The sequence below is a fragment of the Aquarana catesbeiana genome, linkage group LG03 (assembly GCF_042186555.1).
Source record: "Aquarana catesbeiana isolate 2022-GZ linkage group LG03, ASM4218655v1, whole genome shotgun sequence".
Classification (NCBI taxonomy): Eukaryota; Metazoa; Chordata; class Amphibia; order Anura; family Ranidae; genus Aquarana; species Aquarana catesbeiana.
In genome coordinates, this window is record NC_133326.1 from 312,832,331 (window position 1) to 312,846,383 (window position 14,053).

Here is a 14,053-nt window from a genome sequence, read left to right on the forward strand (position 1 = left end):
CTGGTTAAAAACACCACCTAACTGGGAAACATCTGGGGTTATGGCTGCAGCTAGATGCCATAACCCCAGTATTAAAATTTTCCTCAGGCACCAGACTTTTTGTTAAGTGATCCACTGCGGATGTAAATGGACATGTGTTCCTTTTACCCCTGCTGACATCCAATCCAAACTGCTAAAAACAGACTTCCTTGTAGCGGATCGGATGACAGTCGGGTGTAAACGGACACATGTCCGTTTTACATCCGCTGCTCCATAGAGAAGAATGGAGGGTCTGATCAGGGCTATCTGTAATTTTTTTGCAGGTGAACCCGATCAGACCCTCCAGTCTCTATGGAGCGTCAGGTGTCAACAAATGTGTTCATCTGATCGGTTGGCAGTCCAGTGTAAAAGACAGGTAGTCCGTTTACAGCTAATAAAGGAGAGCAGGCTGTGTCTGTGTTTGCTCTGCATAAGTGGAGCAGACACTGACCAGCCATCTGCCTGCTCAGCGGGGATTAATGGACTTATTCCTCACTGAGTGGGCGGAGTCCGCCCCGTGTGGAAGGGGCCTTAAAGGGGTTGTAAAGGCAAAAGGTTTTTTTTATCTTAATGCATTAAGATGAAAAACCTTTTGTGTATAGCAGGCCCCCCAGCATCCCCTAATACTTACCCTGAGCCCCATCTCTATCCAGTGCTGTCCACGATTCCCTTGGCCATCCGGGACTCTCCTAAGTTAGCCAATCAGGAGTGAGGGGGCAGGGCCGGGTTGGGGCTCTGTGTCTGAATGGATACATGGAGCTCTGACTCAGCTCAGGTGCACCCATAGCAAGCTGCCAGTCTATGGGGGGCACTCAGGAGGGAGGGGCCAGGAGCAGGGAAGAGGGACCCGACAAGAGGAAGATCCAGGTTGCTCTGTGCAAATCCACTGCAACAGAGCAGGTAAATAAAACATTTTTTAAAAAGTTGTAAAGTGAGACTTTATAATCACTTTGACGCAATTTAGGGTCTTGCTGAAATGTTTTTTCTTGGGTTCTTTATTTACAGGATGTGTAGTCAGTATGTATGCAAATTGTGTTTAGCTGTGTGCTTCTTCAACGTAATGACCTGTAACATTTATTCAGTGGAGTAAAGGCTATGTACAGTATTTCTTCTGTCTATAAATTTTAAAAAAAAGCTCACCCGTAAACATCTGACAACCCAGTTCATGAGTTAAAGAAAATAGAGTAAGTCTATACATTTTACTACTATTTGCAGATGGACGGTGATAGCTCTACAACAGATACATCCCAGTTAGGAATTTCTGCAGACTATATTGGAGGAAGTCATTACGTGATTCAGCCACATGATGGTAAGTCTTCAGACCAAATATTATTCAGATACTTGTGTTGCAATTTACAGTGATAGTATCCACAAGCTGTGTGTTGTAAGAATTTTTTTAAGTGGTTCTAAAGCCAGAAGGTTGTTTTTTACCTCCCAATATATGTCCTGAATAATGTGCACACTGTGGTTTGAGTTTTGTAGAGGCCAATATATACAGTGTGTTGGATTCCAAAAATTTTTAGCAAGTTGAATTTACATATTACTTTTGCCTACAAGATAGAGATTTCATCTCTCCAGGCACACTCTACCCATTCTTTGGCAATAGCAGGGACATCAGTAGAGGAGATCTGCAGGGCTGCAGGACACCAAGTGTTACAGAGTGTTGGTTCTTTAAAAGCAAGGCCTATGGTTTGAGTATTTGCCTCTCTTGTTGCTGCCCTGGAAGATGATTCAGGAAATTCCACATTAGTCTTGCTGATATGTCTAGGAAACCTGCAGGAGAGCATGCCTAATTTCCACCTTTTGGATTAAGTTGTAATTTCTCCTCCTGCAATGGTGGAGGTGATCTGCTTCTAAACTGAACTGAGGGGTGAAGGGTTTTGTGTGTGTGCAAAGGGGTTAAAAAGCTGGTGTTTCCTGTTGAGGGTAGGACCAGTCAACTCTTCCTAGAAATGTCACTATCTTTAAGACTAGTGGGAAATTTTGGAATCCCCAACGCTAAAAGCATTTATCTTGTGCATATTGCACAACTGACAGCATGCTTTTTTGGTACCTCTATCCTTTCTTCATACATATACATACATACATACATACATACATACATACATACATACATACATACATACATACATACATACATACATACATATACACATATATATATATATATATATATATATATATATATATATATATATATATATATATATATATATATATATATATATATATATATATATTTATTATAAATCAGCACACCATATACTTGGGTCAGGTTAACGCCATGAAAAGCTACTTGACCTTTATTTCATCGTGGTTCTCACCATGGGCATTGAGTGTTACTAAACCCACAACAACACAAATCAGTTATACTTGTTTATACTCACTGTTGAACGGGTTAATCCTCTGCATTGTGTAAAAAGGCTGTTTGATCCTGTCTTCTCTGATCCTCCCTTTCTTCCACTGTCCTCAACCCATCTCCTGATAGAACAGAGCTTTGGGGGCACTCTGAACATGATCAGTTTGGTGTGTATTGCTAGAGTGCTTATGGTCGGCATAGGGCCAATCTGTACTGTCCAGACAGAGGGTCCTCATAGGACAATAGGAGTAGAATGAAAACTCCTCCTACAAGCTTTAACCAAGACACTGATAGAAGTCCTAAGACTGCTATATAATTGAAAAGGAAATTTCCCCAAAAAAACAAATAGGCGGGACTTTTCAGGCTCAAAGAGTATACAAACACATGAAAGTAGCAGTAAAATTTAAGTATTCATATCAAAATGTAAAAAAATAACTAAAAAATACGAAGAAGTACAATAAACAAAAAGGCGAATGCCCACAAGGTGCAAATACTGTAGGTCGCTAGGCAATGATGGAATCAATGTGTAAACCTGACACCAACATGTTTCGGAGTTCTATACGCTTCTTCTTCAAGGTAGGTTTAAAAAGTTTTAGTAAATTTCCTCTATAAAACAAAATGCATATTAAAACACATTCCCAAATGTCATAGTGTATACATAAAGCAGGACTGCAAGACTGCTATATACTGCTGATGAGAAAAGGTATTTAGCAGTTTATATTTTACTAAAATAATTGCATTTCCATGTTCTGTGTACTGTGGGAGACCAGACATAGTGAATGCAGGGGCCTGGGTTTAATAACACTTTAAAACAGCCTTTCCCATTCACTTTCCAGTTTACAAATGCATATTCCTACTAATATTTATAACTAATGTAATCTTATAAAAAGGTATGTTTGACTTTCCTCTATTTCTGTGTTTTTTTTTTTTTTTGTTTGTTTTTTTTTTTTCAGGAGACACAGAAGATAGCTTAAATGACCCAGATGACACAAATGGCTCTAAAGAGACTTTCAGAGAACAAGATATTTATCTGCCAATTGCCAATGTGGCACGGATAATGAAAAATGCTATACCACAAACAGGAAAAGTAATGTCTACAGATTCCACTTTTTCTAATTTGCCGTACAGCCTAATTTTGCACCCTCAGTCAATGATAAGCTTCAGATAGAAGAGGTGCGGAGTTGTTTAGACTATTTCCTCTGGAAACCACCTATAGAAGAAAGTAATTTATTATTCACATTTCACCACCTCCTTGGGCAGAATTTGTTTTAAAACTTTTTATTTTTTTTTTTTTTTTTTTTTTTTTTTTTTGTGCTCAACTTATTGTAGTATACAATATATACATTTCATAACATAGGCTTTTGTGTTTGTTCCTGTCCAGGACTATACAGTTGTTTACTATCAATACGTGTCTTTTTTTTTTTTTTCTCCCGGAAACATTTTGTAGCATGTGGCTTTACAGAAACATTGTCTTCAATGTTGTCTAGGTATGGGATTTGTTAACTGAAACACATCAGTGTCCCTTAAAAAGTCCAGGAAGGTATAGGCAGTTTTAAAAGTAATTTAGTATTTTGTAGGTGTAGAAAACAGATCTGGGATTTAAACTTCCTTACCTAGGGATAATAAATCCCATATGTACACTAGCTGTTTGGCCTCTCAGCTGTCAGTGTGTCATTTTTGTTCTTTTTTTTGTTTTGTTTTGTTTTTGTTTTTCATTTTTTTTTTTTCTGCTGATTTTCTAGATGAAATAACTAAGACTTCCATTTTGGCATTTTGTTTATGGAACATAATTGTATTCAGTTAATGTTTCTGTTAGGGGAAATTTTAAGGAATGGAAACTCGCTGTTGATACCCTTCAATGTAGCAAATTGGAGAGATCTCCATCAAGGGTACAGTGTATGGTGGGCTGAATCTAATTATTCGAGTGGGCTTACACCTTTTCAGAAACTGAAAGTTATAAAGCCCCCCCCCTTTTTTTTTTTTTTTTTTTTTTTTTTGTATCTTTATGATCATGCTGTGATAACATTTTTTACCAGTAGCAAAAAATAAATAAAAAAATCCAGTTCAGTTTTCACTGAAGGCGGTAGAAATCTGTTTGCTACACAGAAGACGCACCAGATGGGATTTTAATAGTTGCCTGTTTGGATAGAGATATTTTGAGATGCCAATGCAGACTAAAAAAATGAAGGATCTGGCTTTCTGCCTGTTTTCTATTCGCTTAGTGAGTTGCTGACCCGGAATAAGTATACAAGTAAAAAAAGTTTTGGGGTGTCTGAAATGCACATGCTTTGTTCCAGGTCAGTGACTTGCATACTAGTAGGATGATGATTATGACCTCAGGGCTTGAATGGTGTTATGGTGAGATATATGCTGTCTGTCCCCAAATTCTGTAATGATTCTTGGTAGTATATGTACTTTTACTGGGAAAGGGTGTAAAGTCAGTTGGAACCACTACTGCCCCATTGTAGCCATCTATTAGACAGGACACCTAATATGTATTACAGGTTTCTGCATTTCTGCATACTGTGTCATGCCATGATTCACCAATGAAAAGTGAATGCACCATGTCAGACTGACACATCTGGCACAGATGTCTGGTTCCTGTTCTCTTTATTTAATAACCACTTGAAGACCAGGCTTTTCTGGCTTTTTTTTTTTTTTTTATACGCAATTTTTTTGGGGTAAAAAAAAAATACACCTTTTTAAAAAAAATTTAATGCAAAAAAAAAACACAACACATAACTTTTTTTTTTTATGTAAAAGATGATGCTACACAGAGTAAATATGTCAAATATGTCATGCTTTAAAATTGCTACAGTGACAAATGACATAAATTTTACTACATTAGATTTACAGAGGAGGTCTGGTGCTAGAATTATTGCCCATGATCTGATGTTTGCAGTGATACTTCAGGTGTGTGGGATGGTCGCTCTTTGCGTGCATACGGGACCGATGCATGCGTTCATGTTTGCATGCAAGCACAGGGGCGGGGACACTTTTATTTTACTTTTTTTCAAGTCTTTTTGTACTGTTTCTTTAAAAATTATTATTATTTATTTTATTTTTTTTAAATCAATTTTATTGCCGTCACAAGGATTGTAAACATCTTTGTGACAGCAATAGGCATGTGACCGGTACTCTTCATGGAGGGATCTGGGGTCAATAAGACACCAAATCCCTTCTCTGCATTTAAAAGCATTCAGAACACCAAAATCTGTTTTTGAATGCTTTTGATTTTTTGAAAATGGCGCAGATGACATCAGGGTAAACTGGAAGTGATGTCAGGTCATCGCTTCCGGGTTACCATAGAGGAGACCCGATCAAAGCCGATCCTGGCTTTGCTTGGGTGCCTGACTAGCTGGCGGATGTGACGACTGGTAGCTCGGGTCTACCCGTGGGAAGGGAGAGCCTGAGTAAGCCGTGGAAAGCGGCGGGAGGGTGGTAGCTGCTCTGATTGCTCTTACAAGAGAGCTGACCGCTGGCTCTTGTGACCGGCTCTCTATGAAGTCAATTCACATTTCTCCGATGCGGCTCCGGTGCAAATTTGCACAGAAGTCCTGTGCGTCTTTTGGTCCGTTTTTTTTTTGGGCTGAAATCGGACCTGAAACGGTGAACAGTGACGCACCAGACCCCTGCTGTGAGCCGCATCGGCATTAGGTGTGAACCGAGCCTTAGTGGGTTAATGTTGGAAATTTTATAGTGCGCCAACTGACCTTACACTCTGCTGTGTACGGAAAAGACAACACATTATTGTGGGATTTGTGACCCCAGAATTACCACTGTGGCTGACAATGGTAAAGCTCAGTTTTGTTATGATATAATGTAAATTAAATGTATATTTTAATACTTTTTTTTTTTTTTTGTTTTCAGATCGCAAAAGATGCCAAGGAATGTGTACAAGAATGCGTGAGTGAATTTATAAGCTTTATAACCTCTGAAGCCAGTGAAAGGTGTCATCAAGAAAAGCGAAAAACCATCAATGGCGAAGACATTTTGTTTGCCATGTCTACCCTAGGTTTTGATAGCTATGTGGAACCATTAAAATTGTACCTCCAGAAATTCAGAGAGGTTGGTATGGCCTGGTAATTTTTTTTTTTTCTTTACTGCGCTACCGAAATATAATTTATTATTATTATTATTATTATTATTATTATTATTATTTTTTTTTTTAATTTATTTTTTATGAGCCATGGATTACCCCCTGATAATGCAACATGATACTTCCACAGCATTTATTTTACCAGGTGATCTAAGGTGGCTATAGATTAACAGATCTATCACTAGAACAATGCTGGATTTCTTAGACATTGCACGAAGAGCACAGTAGCACAATCTCCAATGATCTTTTTTATTAGCTTGGCCCGATAAAATGTATGCACATTGGCAGGATTGTTCCTCTCAGAAACAGAACTCGTTTTCCAGGAACTATGGGGGTGCAGTGCTCTTTTTCAACATTTTAAAGGTCTCTTAAAAGTGAATTCTTATTGGGTTTACCAGTCAGTGCAAAGGTTTGCTGTATTCCTATATGTGACAGCCTTTATATAACAATAGTAAGTCCCTGTTTCAGGCAACATCTACAATAGTTTTAAAGATTTTGGATTCTAGCTTATTGGTATTTTATTTTACCAAAAATATGTAGCAGAATACATATTGGTGTAAATTTATGAAGAAATTCTTTTTTTATTTTTTGTGCTGCAAAAAAAAAAAAAAACGCAGTGGAGATCAAATATCACCAAAAGAAAACTCTATTTGAGGGAAAAGGACATAAATTTTACTTGTAGCGTTGCATGTCCAAGCAATTGTCAGTTAAAGTAAGCACATTTTTTTAAAAAAGTAACGCAGTGTCGTATTGCAAAAAAATGGCCCGATCATGAAGGGGGATAAATCTTACAGAGGTCAAAAGTGGCTAAAGAAATATTCCTATCTGTACTACTCAATGTGTATAATTCTGAGATAATCAAGGTAAATGTGTCAGCAATAATATGTAGAGATCTTTTGGAATTTAGTGTATATTCATTCCAGGTTTTAACACTAGACTGTGTGGAAATGTTCAAGAGGTGCTATTTCTTGTATAAAGAACTGTACATATTTAACAGGAGTTATGCAATTAAGTGTTTGTGCTTTCTACTCCCGTGTATAATAAAGCACATTAGAAAGACAGACCTATTTTACATTAATTTGCAACCTCTTTAGCCACATAAATAATAATATATATATTTTTTTTGGTATACTCAAAGGCAATGAAAGGTGAGAAGGGCCTCGGTGGCACGGTCACGGGAGGAGATGGTCTTGGAGAAGAGCTATCAGAGGAAGCCTTTAGTAAGTACCTTGCTATATAAATAAATGGAAGGGATGGTACTGATAATATTACAATGAACAAATATTTTAAATACTCTTGTCAGATTCAGGTATTTTTACACTTTGAACTGAAGCAGGATATATAGGATCACTAATATGCGTTGTTTATTTTACTTTACAGCGGGCCAATTGCCAGCAGGCTTGATAACTACAGATGGACAGCAGCAAAATGTTATGGTGTATACAACCTCATATCAACAGGTACAGCCTTCACCAAAGGGATTGTACAGGGTTTTTTGTAGATAATTTTTTTTAAATATTTGTCATTTATGGCCTGGCAAGCATGAAATATTGCACTTGAATGCTTTGCTTTTTTTTCTAGTGCAAAGGAAATGTTCTGGGCCCATTTTGACCAATCTTAAATACTTTACTAAAAAGAGGGAATTTAAAAGAAAACCACTTCTGTAGTGCTTTCTCATATTCCATATTCTCATAAGCCAGCCCCCCAGTATAACACCACATCTATTAAGGACATCTTGACTGTATCTGAATTCCTTTGTCCCTCAATAGGATGAGTATGAACATGGGATTTATGTACCTACTGTAAAATCCATATTTGTAGTCCATTGGGGGGGACACATCCTCCTCCTTTTTTGTGTTTTTGTTCCTGTCCTTAGTATTGCTTTACCACAAGACTGAGTAAGGCTAGGTTCACACATATCCGAGTCAGGGAACGCGTGCTAATCTCATGCGTTTCTTGACACGCAGACAAAATGCACCGCTTTTTGGTAGATGCGTGGGGATGTTATTATTTCTTAATGGTACCCCCATGTATCAAAAAATGCTGTGTTTTCAGGCGCTCAAAACCACATGGTGCTGCAACGCCATGAAGTTATGTGTGGTCACTGTTTAAAAAGGGGGTTAGGGGCTTTTTTTCCCCATGTTTCCCGCAGGTACAGTAGCCCGAATGAATGAGCTGCTGTGCCAACACAAACGCAGCACACAGGACCTGTGCATCTAAAACGCATATGTCAAACACAAGGCCCGCAGGCTGAATGCGGCCCGCCAGGCCTTGTCATATGGTCCTTGCACCCAGTTTTGGAACTTCATTCCACCACCTCCAGCTCTCACCCTTCGCTCTTGCTCCCCACTGTTACTTGTAAAGACAGAAGCATTCTGTGCATATTGCACCCCTAAACCCTGCAGTCTGTACATAGTGCACCCCTGAACTCTGAAGTTTATGCATAGGGCACCTCTGGAACTTCATTATGCACATAGCGCATTCCTGAACCCTGCACTCTGTATGTAGCACACCCCAGATACAACTGGCCCTTTGAGGGCAAACATACTGCTGAAGTGGCTCGCGGTGAAATTGAGTTGGACACCCCTGATCTAGAGTAATGCTGTGTGAAGGAGGGGTTATGCTGGGGCTGGCTTATGATTTTTTTTTTTTTGGTGTTTAGTTTCCTGTAGGTGGCAGTATATCCTGACCGTATCTGAATTCCTGTGTCCTCAATGGACTCCAAAAAATGGATCTAATGTAAACAAACAGCAGATGTTTCTCAGCTGTTAAAAACCAACTGAAGCTGACTTTGGTTTTGGTTCACATATGTGCAGGCAGGTGCGGGAATCGCAGCGATTCTTGCAACCACCTGCAGTGAGAATGCACGGGGCTGGCATTCATTCTGAATGGCACCCCCACGCATGTAAAAATGCAGTGCGTTTGGGTGCTGGGACCGCAGAGAAATCACATGCGTTTTGAAAGGCTCATGCACCTTTTTCTCTGGAAAACACAGGCAGCTGCCGTGTCCGAGCAAACGCAGCCCACAAAAGTGCATATATCTGAACCGAGCCTTAGGGTTTTTGTTGTGATCTTTACAAAACAAATTGCTTCACATTACAAACAGTTAGAAAGATCAGGAATGTCTTGTTTTATAGCTCATTACTGTTTTTTAAGAAAATGTAAATAATTTAATGCATGTATTCTGAGCATCTGTGCAGTTTTTTTTTTTTTTTTTTTTCTTTTAAAATGTTGTGTTTAGCATGAATTATGAGCATATCACTATCTTGCAGCATGTAGTCTTTTAAAGGCTTATGCACATGGGAAAATAAATTGTTTGTTTTTATAGGTCTGAACGTATAGTTTCCATGCTGCCCATGTGTAAAGATTGGCAAACTTGTGTTGCGTTCAGGTCCATTAACCCTTTCGCTGCCAGAGCAGTTTTTACATTTTCCGCACACGTTTAATCACTCTGGGACGGAAGATTGCATAAACCCCCAAAACATTATATACTTTGTGAAATCGGACACCGTAGAGAATAAAATGGCGGTGGTTCCAATTTTTTTGCCACACAATATTACCACAAAGGTAAAAAATACACGTTACAAGTTAATTTTATGGCACACAAACGCAATAAATTACCTTTTTTGTTTTTTTCCGGTAAAATAAAAGATGAGGGCGCACCGAGTAAATAGATACACACAAGGCGGCTCTTTAAAAGTCCCCAATAGGTCAACAGTTTAGCGTTAAGGAGGAGGTCTGGTGCCGGCGCGCATGGGGATATGTAACGTGTATCTTAATCAGTGCTTCTAGCGTAGGCACCACAACACTACTTTTTTTTTTTTTTTTTTTTTTTTTTTTTTTTTTTTCTTGTACATAAGTGTGTTTTTTATTTGGGGGTGAGGGGGGCCTAAAAAAAAAAGTGGAAGAAGGATTTTATGTGCTTGGGTATAACTTTAACGTTTTGTACAATTTTTTTTTTTTTAAACTTTTATTTATTTATTTTTTTCTTAATCATATGGGAGAAATGTCCCTATGTGATTTCTCTTTAATGAGACATCTGGGGTCTAAAAAGCAGTGGATGTGTCATCTGTGCTCCAATGAATCTTATGTAGTGCTTCTTTCAGAAACTGCCTGTGTCCTAGCAACAGAAGGCCATTTATGTTTCCACACTGTTTGCATGTAACCATTATGCAAATGTTACACATGTAGCACGAACTCTTTACGGGTGTGCCTGTACCCTAAATGTTTGCGATGCACTTGTGTAAAAGTCTCCAAGTGTAAATCGCATCAAAGTGTTGTTTTTTAACTTGTATGTAAATGGAGTTATCCATATTTGCCATTACATGTTTAGGCCCTGCTTATTGCTGATTTGCTTATCCCACTGATGAGATCTGTCTGAAAACAGACTTTGTGGTCTCTAATGAAGTGGAAGACCCACAATGCACATAGTAGCCCTATGTTCTCTCTTGCTAGGCTGACTTGTTATAACACGGCTACATTTCTGTTCATGGTAAGAAATGGTTACTTTTACTAAAAAATAAAAAATGGTGTTGCTTACATTTGCTGTATTAATGTTAAGCGTGATTTGTAAGTCAACTTAAAATATTCATTTAGATTGAAGTAGTCTGTGTTTACCACAACCTTTCCTAATTTATCGTCTTTATTTGCAGATATCAGGTGTTCAGCAAATCCAGTTCTCCTGATTTTTAAAGAGATGCTTCTATCTGCAAACTTGAGTCAGGAAGAAAGCTATAAGTATTTGAATGCCATGTTGGATTGCAATGGAGTGAGAGTTTTTTTTATTTTCTATTTTGTTTTTGTTTTAATTTAACTTTTTTGTATATTAAGTTGCTGTAATGTAGCTTCCCTGGGTGTGTTGCATAGGGTGATAACCTCCACCTTTTTTGTGGTTTATTTTTCCCTCCATCGATTTTAAGTATTGGGTTTTAAAACTGTTAGGGTTTTTTTTTTTTTTTGTACAAGAGTTGTTTTTCTGACTCCTGTATGCATTGTAAATTAATGATTTATTACTGTCTGAGATTTTTTTTAGACAGTTTATTATTTTCATATTGAACCATGTAACTTCTTTTTGTAAATCAAATAAAAGAAATGACTTAAAAGTGTAATGTATTGATTTTTATGTTTCATGCTTAGTGGATTTTGCATTGTACTTTTTAGAAAGTCTTACCCTAAAAATTATGAGCCTGCTGTTATGTAGGTGCTGTGTAGTGCTGCTAGGAAATCTGTGACTGCTGAATTGTTCTTTTACTCTAGGTTACAATACAGGTCCATAACACACAAATAGGAGTTTTGACTTGCCTGTAAAATCCTTTTCTTAGAGTATGAGACATAGGCATAGTCATAGACACTTAGGTAGTAGGGGTGCTGAAAGTAACCGCAGCATCGATGCATCGCTATTCGGGTGTCCCCAATGTGGCATCGATGCATACGACCGGGAAAATCGGTTGGCGGGTGAGGTCATCCCGACTTGACCCGCCCCTCCCGGGAGAACGCTCTAAGCATATAGTTTTTAAAATAACTGTGTTTTAATAAATCCCATGTTACAATCCATTAAGTGCCCCACTTATGTGCTTTTTAAAAAATATGGAGCTACATACCGCATTTCTCAGTGTGTGTACACGCCACTCATGTGACTGCCCGGCCCGCCTCTCACGTGTCTCCTGACATCAGCGGGGAATTCTCAGCCCATCCCACTGACTGTAGCTATCAGAAGAGGCGGGCGGGGCTGAGAATTCCCCGCTGACGTTAGGAGAGACGTGAGAGAAGAGAGGCGGGCCGGACAGTCACATGAGCGGCGTGTACGAGCACGCTAAGAAATGCGGTATGTAGCTCCATATTTTTTAAAAAGCACATACAATGGGACACTTAATGGATTCTAACAAACTATTTATTAAAACAGTTATTTTAACAGCAGTACGTAGAGTACATATGAGTTTGTACTCTACTTACACCTTGTACAGGCTCCGTGCTGACAGTCCCCCTGGATTAGTGCACTTTTTAAAGTGAGTAAGGTTATTTTTAATTCAAAGTAGAGTTCCAGTCAATTTTTGGTTTATTAAGTCTTTTAATAAACACACACTCATTTGTCCCACGATCCAGCAACGTGGCTACCCAAACCCTCCGTTCTCTCCCCCACCTGTCCGTAGCACTGGCAATACTACTGTGGGCACCCGGCTGTGACAGCTTGCAACTTCACACCTGGGTGCACGTCTCGCTGCTCTGTACTGAATGGCCGGGCAATCTTCTGTGACGTCTCCCAGAAGATTGCAGGGAGGGAGGGGCCGCCTAGGTGGCCCGAGTGGAAGTTTGAGCTGGGTACCTGTCAAAACCAAGTTCTTCTAAATGCATGAATTTTTTTTTTTTTTATGGAAACCATCATCGTTATCCTGATGCATCGCAGAATCGAATTCTATCGAATCGTTGACCAGATAACCGTAATCAAATCGTGAGACCAGTGAAGATGTGCACCTCTATTAGGTAGCTGCATATAACCCAGTCATCTATGAATATGACGATGAGTGTTCTGTACTGTAAGAGAGCTATAGAAATATAGTTTTTGTACATATTGCAGAAAGAAAAGTTCAAAATACTAATTATGTAGTAAGACACATTTATCAAGCCAGATTCTCAACTATATTAAAGTATAACCATTCTAAGACCAGTGTTTTTTTTTCTTTTTTTTTCTTCCATGTTTTACCAGTGTACAACCTTTGCTATACTGTACTTGGATGAATTGGCCTGCTGGAAGAGGAGACCTTCTTCTTAGTTCAGACTGAAGTGTGTTTTCCTGTAGAATGACCCTATATTAGCATTATTCATTTTCATTGGCAGGGACTTGGAAACTGGTCAGGACTACAAGCGCAAGCATCCCTATCCCATGATACTACTGCCACACATGACAATTTGCACAATGGCCACAGTGTTAAATGTTGGTCTTATCGGAAAAGAAAACTTTTTTCCCAATAGCTTTACCCTTTTCACTCTTCCATAAGGCACAGCTCTGTGGAATGTGTGGGTTATAGGTGCCCATAATTTCCCTGGCTGCTTCACTAATACTCTGTTTAAAGTGTGTATAACGTTTTGTTAGAGTAGAGTTAAAACTAATATTGCCCTGATACTAGTATCTGTGTCGATACTAAGCATTTGCACAAGTAATTGTGCAAATGCTCTGATACTAAAAAAAAAAAAAGTTTTTTTTTTTTTTGCGATCTCATTGCGACTTGCATTGATTTCTGTTAAATGAAATTGCAAGCCACGATGAAATCGGAGATCCAAGTCACACTGATCTGCAGCTTTGAAATCACGCTAAAGTAGCGCAAATTCAAAGGCGCACAGTGCAGCTTTGAAATCTCGCTACTTTAGTGCAATTTCAAAGCTGCCGATCAGTGCGATTTGTACCTCCCCAATTTCATTGCGGCTTGCAATTTCATTTAACAGAACTCAATGCAAGTCGCAATGAAATTGAAAATGTAGTGTGACTTGTCCTGCAATTTTTGAACTGACAAATCGCACTGGTTGTAAACCAGAAATAAAATAAAATGCATCTAAGGGCAAAATAAGTATCGGTAATTGCT

The 14,053-nt window shown here is 38.7% G+C and overlaps 1 protein-coding gene across 1 annotated transcript in view; it reads left to right on the forward strand.

The window, feature by feature from the left end:
• NFYB (nuclear transcription factor Y subunit beta) overlaps nucleotides 1-11,578 on the forward strand; it is a 31,068-nt gene extending 19,490 nt beyond the window's left edge. Inside the window, exons 2-7 of the mRNA XM_073620293.1 lie at nucleotides 1,234-1,327; nucleotides 3,331-3,464; nucleotides 6,248-6,445; nucleotides 7,615-7,696; nucleotides 7,857-7,936; nucleotides 11,129-11,578. Of these exons, the coding sequence (XP_073476394.1) occupies nucleotides 1,234-1,327; nucleotides 3,331-3,464; nucleotides 6,248-6,445; nucleotides 7,615-7,696; nucleotides 7,857-7,936; nucleotides 11,129-11,161 (621 nt within the window). The 3' untranslated portion in view covers nucleotides 11,162-11,578. The remainder of the gene's footprint in view (nucleotides 1-1,233; nucleotides 1,328-3,330; nucleotides 3,465-6,247; nucleotides 6,446-7,614; nucleotides 7,697-7,856; nucleotides 7,937-11,128) is intronic.
• Nucleotides 11,579-14,053: the final 2,475 nt, after the last annotated feature.